Below are 15,904 nucleotides of genomic sequence, written 5' to 3'. Positions count from 1 at the left end.
TAAAGGGCCGGCCAACAGCCCACGGAAGCACGGAAGATATGGGTACCCACGGGAGGCCGAAATGTTTCGGCTCTGGGTTCTCTGAAGGGACCCGATACTCATCCAGGGGGCCCGAGTCTTGGACTGGGTCTTGGACAGAAGGGGCCGATGGAGGGTGACGAGTCGTCTGGCGGTGGTGTGACGCTGAGGCTGCCGCCGGTGGAGGAGACGGCGAGGGAGCCTTCTCTCGGTAAAGTCAGGGAGCCTAATGTACCACAGTTGCTTCTGTTTTCTGAGGCTGAGCAGGTATAGAAGGGATCGATGGAGGCCTGTAACCCTTCAGGTGAAAGCTTGTGCATAGAAGAGGGGGAAATCTTTGAGGGTGATAAGCTGTCTCCGAGAGTACGGGAACAACAAGGGGAAGGAGTGGTTTTTTCATTGTCACCCGAATTAATGCAGGCTAATTTCAGTTCTTGGAAGGATGTGTGTAAGATGTGAGAGGTACCGGAGGTAGTTGAAATGAATTCCTTAGCTATGGTGACTAAAGAGGTCACGGCAGATCAAGAGTTAATAGAGGGAGAGGGAAATTTGGTTTTGTTTGAGCCGTGTGACAGTGTCTTAGAGGGGGAGGAAGATGTTGAGGCAGACCCAACCCCTATCAGTGTGGTAACCCCTACTAGATCTTCAGATTGGATTTTGAAAAAAATAGAGGACCTTCAGAACTGTCTGGGAATCTCTTGCGCGGGTTATGAAGAACAGTTTAAAGCTCTGATTATAGCCATTGAGGCAGGCCAGAATGGGGCTGGGACTAAAAGAGAGAGATAGTTGAGGAGATTGACCTGGTCCATTAACTATGATGGTAAGGAGGGGAGCGCAAGCCGTGGTAGAAACAAAGGGAGGGTCGGATCAGTTGTTAAATGAAGCCCAAAATAATTAGCTGGAATGTTAGGGGTCTTAACGAGATTAATAAACGTCTCCGGGTAAGATCTTTATTAAGGCAATGGAAGGGGGATATTATTTGTCTTCAGGAAACTAAGTTGAAGCATATTGATAGAAATATTATTAGAAGTTTGTCCAGCTGTATGTATGTAGGCTGGATTTACTTACCGTCAAACGGGGCTTCCGGGGGAATCCTGGTTATGTAGGACAAGAGGGTGGTGGAGAGCATAGATGAGTTCGTGGGAGAACACTCGGTGGGATGTCTCTTTAAAAATACAAATGATGGTTTTTTGTGGGCCTTTGCTGGGGTTTATGGTCCTAATATAGATAGTGAGAGGCGGCTACTTTGGGAGGAGTTAGCTGGGTTATGCTCATGGTGGGAAGCTCCATGGTGTATCAGAGGGGATTTTAATGTGACAAGATTCTCTAGCGAGAGAGCAGGAGGGGGTCGTCAAAATCAAGCCATGGTGGATTTTTCAAACTTCATCTCCGAGATGGGACTTATGGATATACCGTTAATGGGTGGGGAATTTACTTGGTCCAACAACCATGTGTGGTCAAGGTTGGACAGATTTATTATTTCCCCGTCGTGGGAATCACATTATCCCGGCTTAAGTCAGAAAAGATTCCCGAGACTATGTTCGGATCATTTTCCCATAATGCTAGATGGTGGTGGTATACAAAGGGGGAGAAGGCCTTTCAAGTTTGAAAATATGTGGCTAAAAGTGGAGGGGTTTGTGGACTTGATTAGGCAATGGTGGAGTTCATACTCCTTCGAAGGTAATCCGAGTAAGGTGTTGGCGGATAAACTGAAAGCATTGAAGAAGGACTTGAAGATATGGAATGAACAGGTTTTTGGTGATGTAACCGCTCAGAAAAAGAATTTGTTTTTAGAGTTACAAACCTTGGAGGAGAATAACCGTAAAGTCCAAGTCAGTGCTGAATTAGAAAGATTGATTCTAATGGAGGAAATATCGTGGAGGCAAAAGTCAAGGGCTTTGTGGCTAAGAGAGGGGGATAAGTGTACACAATTTTTTCACAGGATGGCTAATGCGCATAGGAGATTCAATGCCGTTGAGTCCATGAACATTAATGGTGAAAATTTTTCAGATCAAGAGGTGATAAAGGAACATGTGGTTAGTCATTTTCAACATTTGCTAGCGGAACCGCACGATTGGCGGCCGACCCTAGATGGATTAGCTTTTGAGACCATAGACCAAACTAGCAGAGATTGGTTGGAGAGACCGTTTGAAGAGGAAGAAGTACACCAAGTTATTAAGAAAATGAATAAGGATAAAGCACCAGGGCCTGATGGTTTTACTTTGGCTTTTTTCCAATCTTGTTGGGAGGTGGTGAGAGAAGAGGTAATGCTGGTTTTTCAGGAATTCTTTACGCATGGAAAATTTGAAAAAAGCTTAAACGCTACTTTTATTGCCTTAGTCCCTAAGAAGGCGGGGGCTATGGAGGTTTCGGACTTCAGACCAATAAGTCTTGTGAGCAGCGTGTACAAGATACTTGCAAAGGTTCTTGCCAATAGGTTGAGTACGGTAATGGAAAAGATCATTTCTAAATCTCAAAATGCCTTTGTGAAGGGGAGGCAAATTTTAGACTCGGTTCTTATAGCAAATGAGTGTTTGGACAGCAGAATCAAGTCCGGAATCCCAGGTATTTTGTGTAAACTTGATATGGAGAAGGCGTACGACCACGTGAATTGGGATTTTTTGGTGTATATGTTGGTTAGAAGTGGGTTTGGGGCAAGATGGAGGCAGTGGATAAGACACTGTGTATCAACGGCACGTTTCTCGGTCTTGGTTAACGGGGATCCAGTGGGATTCTTTAATAGCTCGCGGGGGTTACGGCAAGGAGATACATTATCCCCTCTCTTATTTGTTCTGATTATGGAGGCACTAAGCAGAATGGTGTCAGCGGCGGTAGGGGGTGGATTTTTCTCAGGTTTTAATGTGGGGGGCAATCATGGTTCCATCATTATTTCTCATCTCTTGTTTGCAGATGATACCTTATTATTTTGTGAGGCAACGGCAGGTCATATAGAATCCCTGAAGGCTATTTTGCTATGCTTTGAAGCCGTGTCTGGGTTGAAGATCAATCTTGCTAAAACGGAGATGGTTGCAGTGGGAGAAGTAAATAATATCAGGGGGCTAGCTAACATCTTGGGTTGTGTGGTCTCTTCCTTGCCTTTGAAATATCTGGGCCTTCCGCTGGGGGCTTCTTTCAAAGCAAAATCTATTTGGGAAGGGGTGCTGGAAAAATTCGAACGTAGACTGGCTGGGTGGAAAAAGGTATACTTATCAAAAGGGGGACGAATAACCTTGATTAAAAGTACGCTATCTAACCTTCCTACATACTTTTTATCCTTATTCCCACTCCCTGCTAGCATTGCACAGAGATTGGAGAAACTTCAGAGAGATTTCCTATGGGGTGGGATAGGAGAAGAGTTCAAGTATCATTTGGTGGGATGGGATAAGATTTGTACTCCGCTGAGAGATGGTGGGTTGGGGATTAGGGATGTAAGGGCCTTTAATATGGCATTGTTGGGTAAATGGTTGTGGCGGTATAATTGTGAGAAGGAAGCTTTATGGAAAGGAGTGATTGACATAAAGTATGGTAGTGAATGTGGGGGTTGGTGTTCTAAAGAGGGAAGGGGGACTTATGGTGTGGGGTTTTGGAAGTATATAAGGAAGGGGTGGGAGTCCTTTTCTTGCAATACCCGGTTATGTTTAGGGGATGGTAGTAGGATCAGTTTTTGGATGGATAGGTGGGTGGGTGATCTGGTTCTAAAGGATGCCTATCCCACAATCTTTGCTATTGCACGGGAGAAAGCAGCTGTGGTGGCTGATTTGAGGGTGATCTTTCAAGACACACAGGAGTGGAATATTAGTCTTACCAGGGATGCAAATGATTGGGAAGTAAATGACTTGCTGGAGTTTATGAATTTACTGTACAGCTTGCCCATTGCTGCCACAACTGAAGATGTGATGGTTTGGAGGCTGAATAGAAAGGGGAAATTCTCGGTACGTTCCTTCTATGAAGTCAATACCATGCAACAAAGGCCTAAGTTTCCGTGGAAGAATATTTGGAGAAGCAAAGCACCAACTAAGGCTGCATTTTTTGTATGGACAGCAGCACTAGGGAAGATCTTGACCACTGACAATCTTAGAAGACGTGGCCTTATTATTGTGGACTGGTGCTGTTTGTGTAGGAACAATGGAGAGACAGTGGACCACATACTCCTACACTGTAAGTTCGCAAGTGAGATATGGAACTACTTCTTCAACAGAATGGGAATAGCATGGGTAATGCCAGGTCGGGTGGTGGAGCTTTTAGCAAGCTGGCAAGGAATCTCCGGGACTCCGCAAATTGCATCTTTGTGGAGGATGGCTCCAATTTGTATTTTTTGGTGTATTTGGAATGAAAGAAATGAGAGACTTTTCGAGGATCATGAACGTTCCTCGGAAGAGTTTCGGAGTTTCTTATGGAAGACTTTATTTCTGTGGGCCATGGCTTTAGACTTTAATGGCCTAAGCTTCCATGATTTTCTTGCTTCTGTCTCTAGTTCCTAAATAGGTGTATGCTCATGTATACCTCCAGTGTACCTGGGCTATGCCCATCTTTATCTTAATAAAGCTCTCTATTACCTATCAAAAAAAAAAAAATGTGAGCATGTCCAAAACACAAAATGTGAGCATAGCTGTATAAGGCAGCAGAAAGCATAATTGAACCCACAAAAAACACCACACAAACAAAACAAAACAAAAACAATATCTCCAAGGCATGTCATAGGTGTATCCTAACAAATTCACAACACGTTCAGTTTCCAAATATAGTGTATGTATGTATCTATCTGTACGAGTATGATTATGCATGCCAATATATTTAGTCACCAACTATATTTTTTTCCTTGTACTATGCACAGAATATGCATCTGCCGCATCCCAGCTGCATGCCAATACCTATTGGTATGTGGTGCATATCATATACCAGGTTCACGAGAAATTGCTAAGTTACCAAGTAGAAGAGCTGCTCTGAAATTAATTTTACAAAGAGAATCACAAAGTAACCTGGAATGTTATCAGACTTGTCACCCATAAGTGAAATCACATCAACAAATTGAGAAGGCTTCAAAGCTCCATATTTTTCAGCAAAGTCCTCCATTCCAAATGAAACCATCCTGAGAAAGAAAACCATGCAAGTAATGCCCCAAACTTGAATAATATAATTAGGAGAATTAAATTGTATTGGGCAGCAGAAGACACAATGAAACCCACAGAAAAATGTAAAACCGAAAATGAAAATGAAGTCTCACACTTGTCAGTAACTTCCATTCTCTGTGGTTATTCTTCGATTCTTTTTTTTCCCATATTTATGTATTCAATGTGATTTAAAAAAAAAAAAAAAAAAAAACTTAAAAGAACTTACATTTTAAATTTCTATGAATTTGAAAAGGCTAGTTAATTCATAAAATAGATAATTTTTTTTTTTTTGATCGGTAAATTCATAAAATAGATAATTAGATTTTAAAACCGTTTAGATGGTCTAAACTTAATATTAAGTTCAAGATTTTGTTCTAAACAACAAAGAGTGCCAAAATTCAGTGCATATCCTCAGTCTTTACATCTAGCTTATATTACCAAGTATGCATATGATTATTGTTGCCAGCTTCTAAACAACATAACTCATACCTTTTTTTTTTATGTCATACCAATTATAGAACTTCAAGATCATAAAACAACATCAACAAGCCACGTATCTTAAAGGACCATAAGAAGAAAAAAAGTATCGATTAGAGTAGCGCTGCAAAGATGTGGAAATACAAATATGAAACTTACTCAACCCCGCGAGGAGCAATCCGTAGTAGACGTAGTGAAGGAGAAAGGATCTGAAAGAAGTCTTTGTCTGGGGACACAACTCGTACCTGTCATGAAATGTGATTAAGAGCAACTACACGTGATTTCTTTTAGGTAAATGAATTTAATACACCATATTTTTGTTTATTACTTCCAAATGTTACATTCCCCATCACAACCTTATCGTTCAAGAATAATCGTTACCTTTGCAAAACACTTTTAGCTGATAGGATGTTATGTCGCATGGCTAAAATGTCAAATACCTTTTTTATTTTTATGAATGCAATTACATTGCCAACTTGCATAGCAGATGGCTCCATTGAAGTAAAATTTCAAAAGGATAAAAAAAAAATCACTACACATGATGTTTGTGTGCATGTGTGTGTGTATTTACGTCAATTTTGGGGCAACCCATGCACACAAGTATACGAGAGGCCACACCTAGTAACTTATCAATGTCCTAAATTCTCCATTGATCCATCTTTTACTGTTATCAAGGCCACCTTCTACGTTACATTTTTAATGATCATGTCCATTTTCAGTATTTACTGTCATTTTAGCTTCCCTCTGAGCTTTCTGCTCCAAGTTGAAACAACACTTATTTTCACCTGTGTATTGATAGGTTTTCATTGCACGTCTGAAACATCTCAGCAAAATCTCAGCACCAAAACCTCAATTAATATCACCACCAACTTTTAATAGAAGCTCCCTTCCCTATTATATTTTTCTGGTGTTCCCAATATCATAGAAAGAATAAATTAAGGGATATTGGCTGAATGCTATGAGTAGATCTCCATGTATTATACACTATCATAGTAGTTGACCAATAACTAAAGCTCAAATTTACCCTAATTGAATAATAATTCATTTTGCCTAATTGAAGCATCCAAACTAACACACAGGATGCTCACATGTGAGTCTGTGATAACCATGCAGGCAATCCAAGCAATGCAAACTTTGCTTAAACAAAAGACACGCTTCTGGATTAAAAGTAAAGTGAAGAAACCCCTTCCCAACAAGCAATGGCCGACCATGCTAGCACGAAAGTTGTCAAGTGTTAGTAGGCTAACGCCCAGCCGTTTAAGAGATAGATATAAACATTAATGATTATTGATAAGTTCCAATAAAAAGTAAGCAAAAAAAGGAAAACACAAAAATCTGTTCTGGAATTTTTCTATTGTAATACAGGATTTTAACTTCCAAAGCTTTGAACTCGCAAGTTGCAACACAGTTACCATCAAAGTATCTGATTTGGCTTCTTGCAGGTTGATAACCAAACGAAAATCAAACTGGTAATGAATTTTGGTCCAAGGAAATTTCTCTGAACAAATTATAAATCTTCCAATCAATACTGTAAAAATATTTGTCATGAATCAAGGACATTATTCCATGTTTCTGAAATATAGCCTCAGAATATCACCTTGTACCCAGCATCAACACTCCTTACTGCCAATGTTCCAATCACATCGTCAGCTTCTACACCTGGTACCTGCCTTCGAGTAAACTCATGGTCAATAACCACTTCTTACCAGGGTTAAGTAGCCATATATATCTACAAGACACAGTTAATACCTCAATGACCTTTATGGACATAGCCTTGATGGATGCTTTCAAGTATTGAAGTCCCTGAACAATAGTATCAGGGGTAGGAGGGCGATTGCTCTTGTAGGCAGGATATAAAGTGTGACGAAAATTCAGACCTTAAAAAAATGAAAAGAAAAATGAACATTAAGCACATTATATATGAAAGGTTAGTTCTAGAGGAGCTAAGGTATATAGATGTAATGTCTAGGCAATACATGGTTAGATAATTGAAAATCTATTGCTGGATAAACCTTTTTTTTTTTTTTTTACAAGTTTATCACTGGATAAACATGAAAGCAATAGAAAGAAAAATGAAGGGAGTAATATATACAAACAGATAAACAAGGGTCATATCAATTTAACCAAAATCTAGTTCCCTCAAAAGAGCAGAACGAGAGAGAAAAAGGTCTCTTGAAGCCAATCCCATGAGTTGGGATATAGTGCCTCATTTTCAGCACAGAAACTTGATAGAACAATTGGTATAAAACCACTAACTCATTATATTGTTCAAGAAATATACCGAAATGAAAGTGTTGTCTTGAACCTCACTATAGTAACAAGAAGGTTTTAAGTATCAGAGTTTGTCAAAACATACAGACACCACAAATACATAAGAATTTTTATTCGACACTTGGACATGTGGGCACATGGTGCACGTGCAAATCTTTGTCTAGGTGTCAGGACAATCCCATTCCAAGATTTAAAGGTATATGGACCCTAATCACTAATTATTCAGTGACAGACACATATTTTAGTATGTAGATTAAGAAATGTTAAAGATGGCAGAAAAACTGAAAATCATGTGGTTAACTACAAAATATGTGAACATTATAGATTGTTTAAGAGTTACTGACAGTTGAAGGGTTCATGTACAACAGTGCACAAACGAATTTCACCCTATCAGGTTGGCTGAGGGTTCAATGGCAGACTTTAATCAATGTAAAATAAGTCAAACTTCTGATCACATACTCACGACACCGCATGAAACTGAAACGCTGATAGAAGGTTTCACCTAGAAACCAGTTTCAAAGTTTAAAATAAAATTCTTATACTGTAATCCATAATAATCGAATCATGGTCACCCAAATTTTCAACTCAATTCTGTTCTTTTTTTCTCATTACTGATAAGTAACACCTATTTTATTAAAAGCGTAGCAGGGCGCAACTCAAGTATACAAAAACCATACAGAAGGATACACCCAACTAATGCAAAAAAATAAAAAATAAAAAGGAAAAATACTTGAACTCTAATAGGTTGGAGAATTGGAAGCTGTTATGAGCACTGAGCAGTCATCCAAGCATAGAGAATGTCGAAGACTTTGGCTTTTAACTCTGTTATTGTCATCTCATGTTGTTCAGAAGTTTGAGAATTGCGTTTTTGCCAAATGAAGGACATTGGGACAGTTCTCCAAATGTCCAAATTTTTGCGACTCCGACAAGGGTTCCACCAACAATCCAACAGCTCACTGTCCTATGGGGCATAACCAACTCAATCTCAAAAGTGTTGAATATCACTACCCATAAGTCCCTAGCCAACTCACAATCTAGAAGAACGTGATCAATGTTTTTCACATTTTGCTTGCACATAAAACGCCACTTGGCCTCATTTGAACACCATCCCTTTCAATTCAATCATGTGCAAGTAATAATTTTATAGAAATAAAAAATAATAAAAAAACATACCTTTCCCCTTAATACTTTCTTTGGAAGATTTATAATAATGACCAAATGGAATTCCTGAAAAGAAAACGTTTGTTTTATCAAAATTTTGCTTGAACAAACTGCTTAAGGTACTAAAGTTCCTGACAACCCAAATTATTGCCACTGCTTGGGGAAAAGGTGCAGAAGACTAAACAACCAATGTTCAAAATCTTAACCTGAGATATGACCTGGATATTAACAACTTTTTTTTTTTTTTTTTGATAAGTAAAAAATTATATTGATATAGGCATAGCCCAAGTACACAAGATGGTATACAAAATGTCACACCTATTTAGAGAGAAGTAATAGAAACAAGAAAATCATGAAAATCGGGGCCACGAAAATCTACAGCTGCGGCCCAAAGAAAAAAGAGTGCTAAGAACTAGCAGCACAAGCAGCCATGTGAAGCTTCATTCGCATTTAGAAGATTAAGTCCATTCATTGGTGGTATTGAAACAGATCACATTCACAAGAATGTACTTATCCGGCACATCTGTATATAAGATTATGTTTATCATCCTAGCTTTTTATCGATCTCAAGCGTAAAAAGCTAATAACAATTACAAAGAATATTTTATTTCCCATTAGTTACTGGGTTTTAATGGAAAAGTAGATTTCTATAGTTCTAAAGGGCAAAAACAGAAGAAGAGTCAACAAAAGACAGAAGAAGCAAGAGTAGTCCTATTCAATAATTATGAATTATTTTCATCTTTTGAATACCGAATTACACATCAGCTTTAGTGGAAGTGTAAATGCCATGATACCCTATGCAACACTATCAAATTTTGAAAATATAATTCTTATCCCAAAATAGTTTCCTGCCAACTCCAAGCAGAATTTTCTGAAGTTCTAAAACCTTCAGATGACACTGAAAAGGAAATGCTGAAACACACACATACAAAATTTGCATGTTTAAAAAAGAAAAAAAATGTGCAGATACAATTTGGCAATTAAAATGATTATCCACGCATCAAAGATGAAAAGCCACCAATTATGCAGCTATAATGACTTTCATTCTCTCTACAGTTATCACATTACTCATCTCAATGTGCTAAATAGACCTTTCTTAAAATCCAAGAATTATATCATATGCAACATAAGAAAGAAAGGAGAAATCCATTCATCCTCCTCTTCATATCCTCCCAACCACAATTAACGAGACAACAGAAAAAAAGAAAAGAAAAATAAATTAATTAATTAATCATCCTAATCATCTCATTTCAACCAGAACTAGACAGTCAAAAAAGCACCATTCCAGACACTAACCTTTGACTGCAATCAAACAAAGAACATATCATACAAGGTTCAACGTCATTAAGGCGAGTACAGCTAATGTCATTCCAAAAGGAGACCTGAGTAGTAAATGCCAAAGGGATAAAATTTTTGGCCTTTGTGCTTTGCACAGGGCCAAAATTAGGCTTTGCACAGGGCCAAAATTAGGATTAGTCAGAACACTGTTCCGGACACCCAGTGCCAATCCACAAAAAAATGTTCAAGAGGTTGAACATTTCGGTAAAGACACGTCAAGAAAGTGCCTCTTCCCAAAGGAACTTGAACTCCAATCAAGTGTGTGAAATATTGCTATGAACTCAGATTCAGTAAACCTGAACAAGAACATAGTGGTTGTTTTTTTTTTTTTTTTTTTTTTATAAGTAGAACGTAGTGGTTGTTTTTCTTGGCTTATCAAACCTGAATGTTTGAGTCTGTATTTCTGTCAAATGCACAGGAGAGAAAATGGAGACACAAAACTTGATCCATATATCAATAATTCAATCCAAAATTTCTGATTTATTCTTTTTCCAAATCCAATTAAAAAAAAAATCAGAAATATCTAAAGAAAAGAAGGGATCGTCTAGAGTATCCAAAAAATGGGATAATGCACAGGGAGTAAGCAAGATGACTACATATTGATAGGAATTAGACAGTTAAAAGTTCAAGGAAGAATAAAAAGGGTAAAATAAGCAGGATCAAGCAGGATGATAATCTATAAAGAATGATGATCTCTTTTAGCAGGAGAGATTCCTAGGGAGTCCTAGAGTGATGCTTGTAGTTGATATCTGTTTTCACGGCTGTCTAGTTTTATTCATAGTTTCCAAACAGATTTTATTAAAGTCTTCAGCTGTAAACCACCAATTTCAATTAATCCCAATATGTAACAAAACCTAATCCAAATTTACCTCAGCCCCATTTTTCTCTGGACATCATAAACCACATGTCCTTTGATGATATTAAGATGGGTGCAATCATGCCAGCACTAATGCACCTAATCCCATCAAAACTAGGTAGTTAAGTTGTTCATGATGGGGTTAGTTTTCATGATTTTTTTTTTTTAACATGTCGGGGAACCTCTCCAAGGCAGGGGCCCTTTGGGCCCACCCTTGCAGAATAAACCCCAGTCCCGTGCATAGCACCCTCAGAAATTTCCATACACGAAACTGGTTAAATTGCTTGCTTTTCACTACGGGGTGTGGCCCCAAAGGATTGTTTGCACCCATGAGGCGTTGAAACTTGGATCTTGAATGAAGTGATACCCCAAGACCAAGGCCTTCACCACTTGGGCTAACGCCATGGGGTTTTTCATGATTTTCTTGTATCCTTTTCTAGCTCCTAACTTGTAATTAGGTATTCTCTCTTGTATACTCCCTGTGTACCTTGGGCTATGTCTTTTTACTCGATTCAATAAAAAATTATTTGCATACAAAAAAAAAAGGGAGAAGAAGGGAAGAGTTCCACCATTTTCCAACTTAAAATTTTCAATTATCAGCTTAAAACAAAAGAAGAAATGTTCTCTTACTTATCAAAGAAAAAAAAAATGTCTGGAACAAGGACTAGAAGAAATAACATGGGATGGATTCCAAAGGATATCAAATTATTTTTCTTCCTTTTTGAGAATCCTACAGGCCCTATACTATTGAGTAGCTTCGATTAAATGTCATACCGCAACCATCCCAGAAGTTAGTGGGAACCCAAAACCGAAGGCACACATAATTGTTAGGGTGGAACGAAAAGAATTAGTTGATAAACCCCAGGGCATCTTTTTTTCCTATGGGCATCTGAAGTCACACCACTGGCCAAAATTATTCCACGTAGATGCACTCCAGAAGAACTCAAGCCACTTCTGAAGTTTAAAACAAGCAGAATGAGATCTTGTATGGCATGCAAAACAATTACAACATTTACCAAATATAGAAATAGGTCTCGAGCATACTTTTAACTTTTAAGAGGATAATAATATAAAATGAAAAATGTGACTGAATATCTCACCATCATGGTCAAATACCACCTGCATGGGAAAAGGAAAATGATGAGCACAAGCTTGCAAACAAATTAAAGAAAGAAACTAAAAGGAACAAGATAAAAAACAGAAAAACCATTAAGAAAACATGCAATTCAAACACAACAACAACAACAATAACAAAGCAAAATCTGTGAAAGGGAAAAAAAAGACAGCTATATCCTAATATAAAATAAGTAGTAGCAAGGGAGAAAATAGCACCTAACAGAGAAAAACTATTGAAGCATGAATATTATGCTTCCAAAGACTGTACAACTATATTTTATCATACAGTTATGATGACTGATATACGTCTTGAAATCAAGTAAATGATATAAGATTTGTATACTACTCCACCTAGTGTTGTGTGAGACTATTTTTTTCTTTAAGTTGTTATGTGAGACTACTTATTACAAGTCAAAAAGAAGAAGAAAAAGTTTGTAACAGATAAAAAGTACAAAGAAAAGAATGCAATTCTGACTCGCCCCACACACACTTCATAGAAAGGAAACATACCGCCACGTGGGAGGGGATGAATTCCAGAACATCAATTATCTGCACAAAGAGCAAAAAGATAAGAAATGCCATAGACCTAATAGACTCAAATAAAAACTGAAAGTTAAGAGTATATATATAAAAACACACGTATATGTATATATGTATGTATAGATGCATGTATGAATAAAGAAGTGAAACTTGTCCACATAAAAGTTTCCATAGAAGAAATAATGCTATTGAGGTTCTTCATGATGGTGATAACATCATTTCAGATCAAGAGATCATTAAGGATAACATTGTCAAGTTTTATGAAAAGCTGTTTAGTGAAGAATATGCTTGGAGGCCAAAGCATGATGGACTGTTTTTTTGTTCCATTGATGAAGCAAGTGCAGATTGGCTGGAGAGAGCTTTTGACAAGGAAGAAGTTCTTGATGTGGTTAGAGGAATGGCTAGGGAAAAGGCCCTGGATCCGGATGGTTTTTCAATGGCATTTTTTCAATCTTGCTGAGAGATAGTGCAGGATGATATTATGGAGGTTTTTCTTGAATTTCATACTTTTATGAAATTTGAGAAAAGTTTTAATGCTACTTTTATAGCACTTATTCCCAAAAAGGTAGGGGCGGTGGAGGTTCAGGATTTTCGGCCAATAAGTTTGGTGAATGGGGTTTACAAGATAATCTCTAAGGTGTTACCTAATCAAATGGGTGTGGTGATGGGAAACATAATTATGAAATCGCAAGATGCCTTTGTAAGAGGAAGGCAAACTCTTAATTCGGTTTTAGTCACTAACGAATATGTGGACAGCAGAATTAAATTTGATGAAGCTGGTATTTTGATTAAATTGGATATGGAAAAAGCATATGACAATGTTTGCTGGGATTTTCTTATGTATTTACTTGGGAGATATGGTTTTGGGGAGAAATGGTGTAGGTGGATCAAACACTACATTTTTTTTTAATAAATAAATCAAACACTACATATCGACATCAAGATTTTCCATTTTGGTGAAAGGCACTCCGGTTGGGTTCTTCAATAGTTCATGAGATTTGAGACAAGGAGATCCATTATCTCTTTTTCTTTTGTCTTTGTTATGGATGCGCTGAGTAGAATGCTGAATTTGGCGGTTGAAAGAAGGTTCTTGTCGGGTTTTGAGGAGGGAAATGAGGAAAGGAGTAGCATTAAATTATCTCATCTTCTTTTTGCCGATGATACGTTGATTTTCAGCAAGCCTAACCAAGAGTATTTTCGATGTGAGAAATTTGTTATTATGTTTTGACATTATTTCGGGTCTTAAATAAGTCTAAAATTGTTCTTGTGGGTGCTGTGGGCAATATTTCTGATTTGGCTAATATTTTGGAGTGTAAGATTGCTTCATTGCCGTTGAAGTATCTTGGTCTTCCATTGGGTGCTTGTCACAAATCTGTTATGATATGGTATGGGGTTATTAAGAAAATTGAGAAAATGTTGGCTGGATGGAAAAAGATATATTTGTCTAAAGGGGGAAGAATTACTTTGATTAAGAGTACATTGTCCAATATCCCCACATATTTTCTTTCTCTTTTCCCTTTGCTGGTTGGGGTTGCTAGGAGAATTGAGAATATTTATCGTAATTTCTTATGGGGAGGAAAAGGAGAAGAAAAGAAGTTTCATTTGGTTAGTTGGAATAAGGTATGTCAGTCAGTTTCTTGTGGAGGATTGGGGGTTAGAAATTTGAGGTTGTTTAATAAAGCACTCCTTGGGAAATGCCTATGCAGATATCATGAAGAGAGAGATGCTTTATGGAAGAATGTTTTTGCTGTCAACTATGGGAGTGGGTGGGGCGATTGATGTTCTAAAGAAGTTAGAGGTGCATATGGGGTGAGTTTATGGAAGTATATTAGAAAAGGATGGGGGCAGTTTTCTAAGCATATCAAATTTAAGGTGGGGGAAGGGAAGAGGATTCTCTTTTGGCATGATATTTGGTGTGGAGAATCAGCTCTTAAATCAGATTTTCCATCATTGTTCAGGTTGGCAAGGAATCAAGATGTTGTTGTGGCAGATTATCTTCAATGTACGCATAACAATATTTTATGGAATGTTATTTTTTTAGAAATCCTAATGATTGGGAAGTTAATGTTGTTTCAGATTTTTTGGGAAGGATTTATAATTCAAAAGTGATGCAGGGGAGGATAAGCTTTTGTGGGACTATGCTGGAAATTCCAGATTTTCAGTCAATTCTTATTATAAGGTGCTTAATTGTAACATTGGCTGTGTATTTCCTTGGAAAAGCATTTGGAGGGTGAAGGTACCTTACTAAACTGGCGTTCTTCAATTGGGTGGTTGCTTTAGGGAAAGCATTGACTATGGATAATCTAAGAAAACGTGGCCTGTGCATAGCAGATTGGTGTGTCATGTGCAAGAAGGATGGAGAATCTGTCATCTGTTTTTACATTGTGAGGTGGCTAACTCTTTGTGGTATGAGGTTATTGGTAGGACTGGTTTATTTTGGGTGATGCCTAAGGAAGTAGTGGAGCTTCTTGCATGTTGGTATGGTTGTGAGGTGAGGAAAGATGTTGCTGCCAGGGTGGAGAATGATTCCTTTCTGTTTAATATGGTGTCTGGCTGGAAAGAAATGAGAGATGTTCTGAAGACAATGAGCGCTCTTTTGAAGATCTTCGAAACTTTTTCTTTTATACTTTGAGCTTGTGGGCTAAGATCTTTGTAAGGATTGATGAGAATGTTTTGAATCTGTTTCTTTATTAGTTTTCCTGTTTTCTTGTTTGTCTAGAGTGTAGTAGGTATTTCCTTTGTATACCTCTTGTGTACTTGGGCTTTGCCAATTCATGATAATAATATTCTTATTACTTATCAAAAATAAATAAAAATGAAAAGCACCTAAAAATAAAAGACAAAACCATCTTTCTTTCTTTTTATAAGTAAATGGTAGTATTAATAAGAATAGGCATTGCCCAAGTACACGAGAAGATATACAAGAGATAAAACCTATCTAAATCATACTAGTAGAAATAAGAAACTCATAAAGATTTAGGCCATTAAAGTTCACAGCTGAAGCCCAAAGAAATAG

At 37.7% G+C, this 15,904-nt stretch overlaps 1 protein-coding gene across 5 annotated transcripts in view; it reads right to left on the bottom strand.

Moving 5' to 3' along the window:
* Nucleotides 1-15,904, bottom strand: part of LOC122275885 (DNA polymerase I) — a 30,326-nt gene that overhangs the window by 10,139 nt on the left and 4,283 nt on the right. For 4 of the 5 annotated variants that reach the window (XR_006228715.1, XM_043085224.1, XM_043085197.1 and 1 more), the window contains 7 exons: nucleotides 12,859-12,897; nucleotides 12,333-12,351; nucleotides 9,051-9,104; nucleotides 7,356-7,483; nucleotides 7,204-7,272; nucleotides 5,766-5,851; nucleotides 4,998-5,107 (listed from right to left, as the gene is read on the bottom strand). Coding sequence is in view for 4 of the 5 variants with exons in the window: in XM_043085224.1 (XP_042941158.1) it covers nucleotides 4,998-5,107; nucleotides 5,766-5,851; nucleotides 7,204-7,272; nucleotides 7,356-7,483; nucleotides 9,051-9,104; nucleotides 12,333-12,351; nucleotides 12,859-12,897 (505 nt within the window). In the remaining variant the exon portion in view is untranslated. The remainder of the gene's footprint in view (nucleotides 1-4,997; nucleotides 5,108-5,765; nucleotides 5,852-7,203; nucleotides 7,273-7,355; nucleotides 7,484-9,050; nucleotides 9,105-12,332; nucleotides 12,352-12,858; nucleotides 12,898-15,904) is intronic. The other variant, XM_043085218.1, reaches the window with a different exon arrangement.

The sequence above is a fragment of the Carya illinoinensis genome, chromosome 1 (assembly GCF_018687715.1).
Source record: "Carya illinoinensis cultivar Pawnee chromosome 1, C.illinoinensisPawnee_v1, whole genome shotgun sequence".
Classification (NCBI taxonomy): domain Eukaryota; kingdom Viridiplantae; phylum Streptophyta; class Magnoliopsida; order Fagales; family Juglandaceae; genus Carya; species Carya illinoinensis.
The sequence above is the reverse complement of the archived record's forward strand: the minus strand, read 5'-3'. Positions and strand labels throughout refer to the sequence as shown.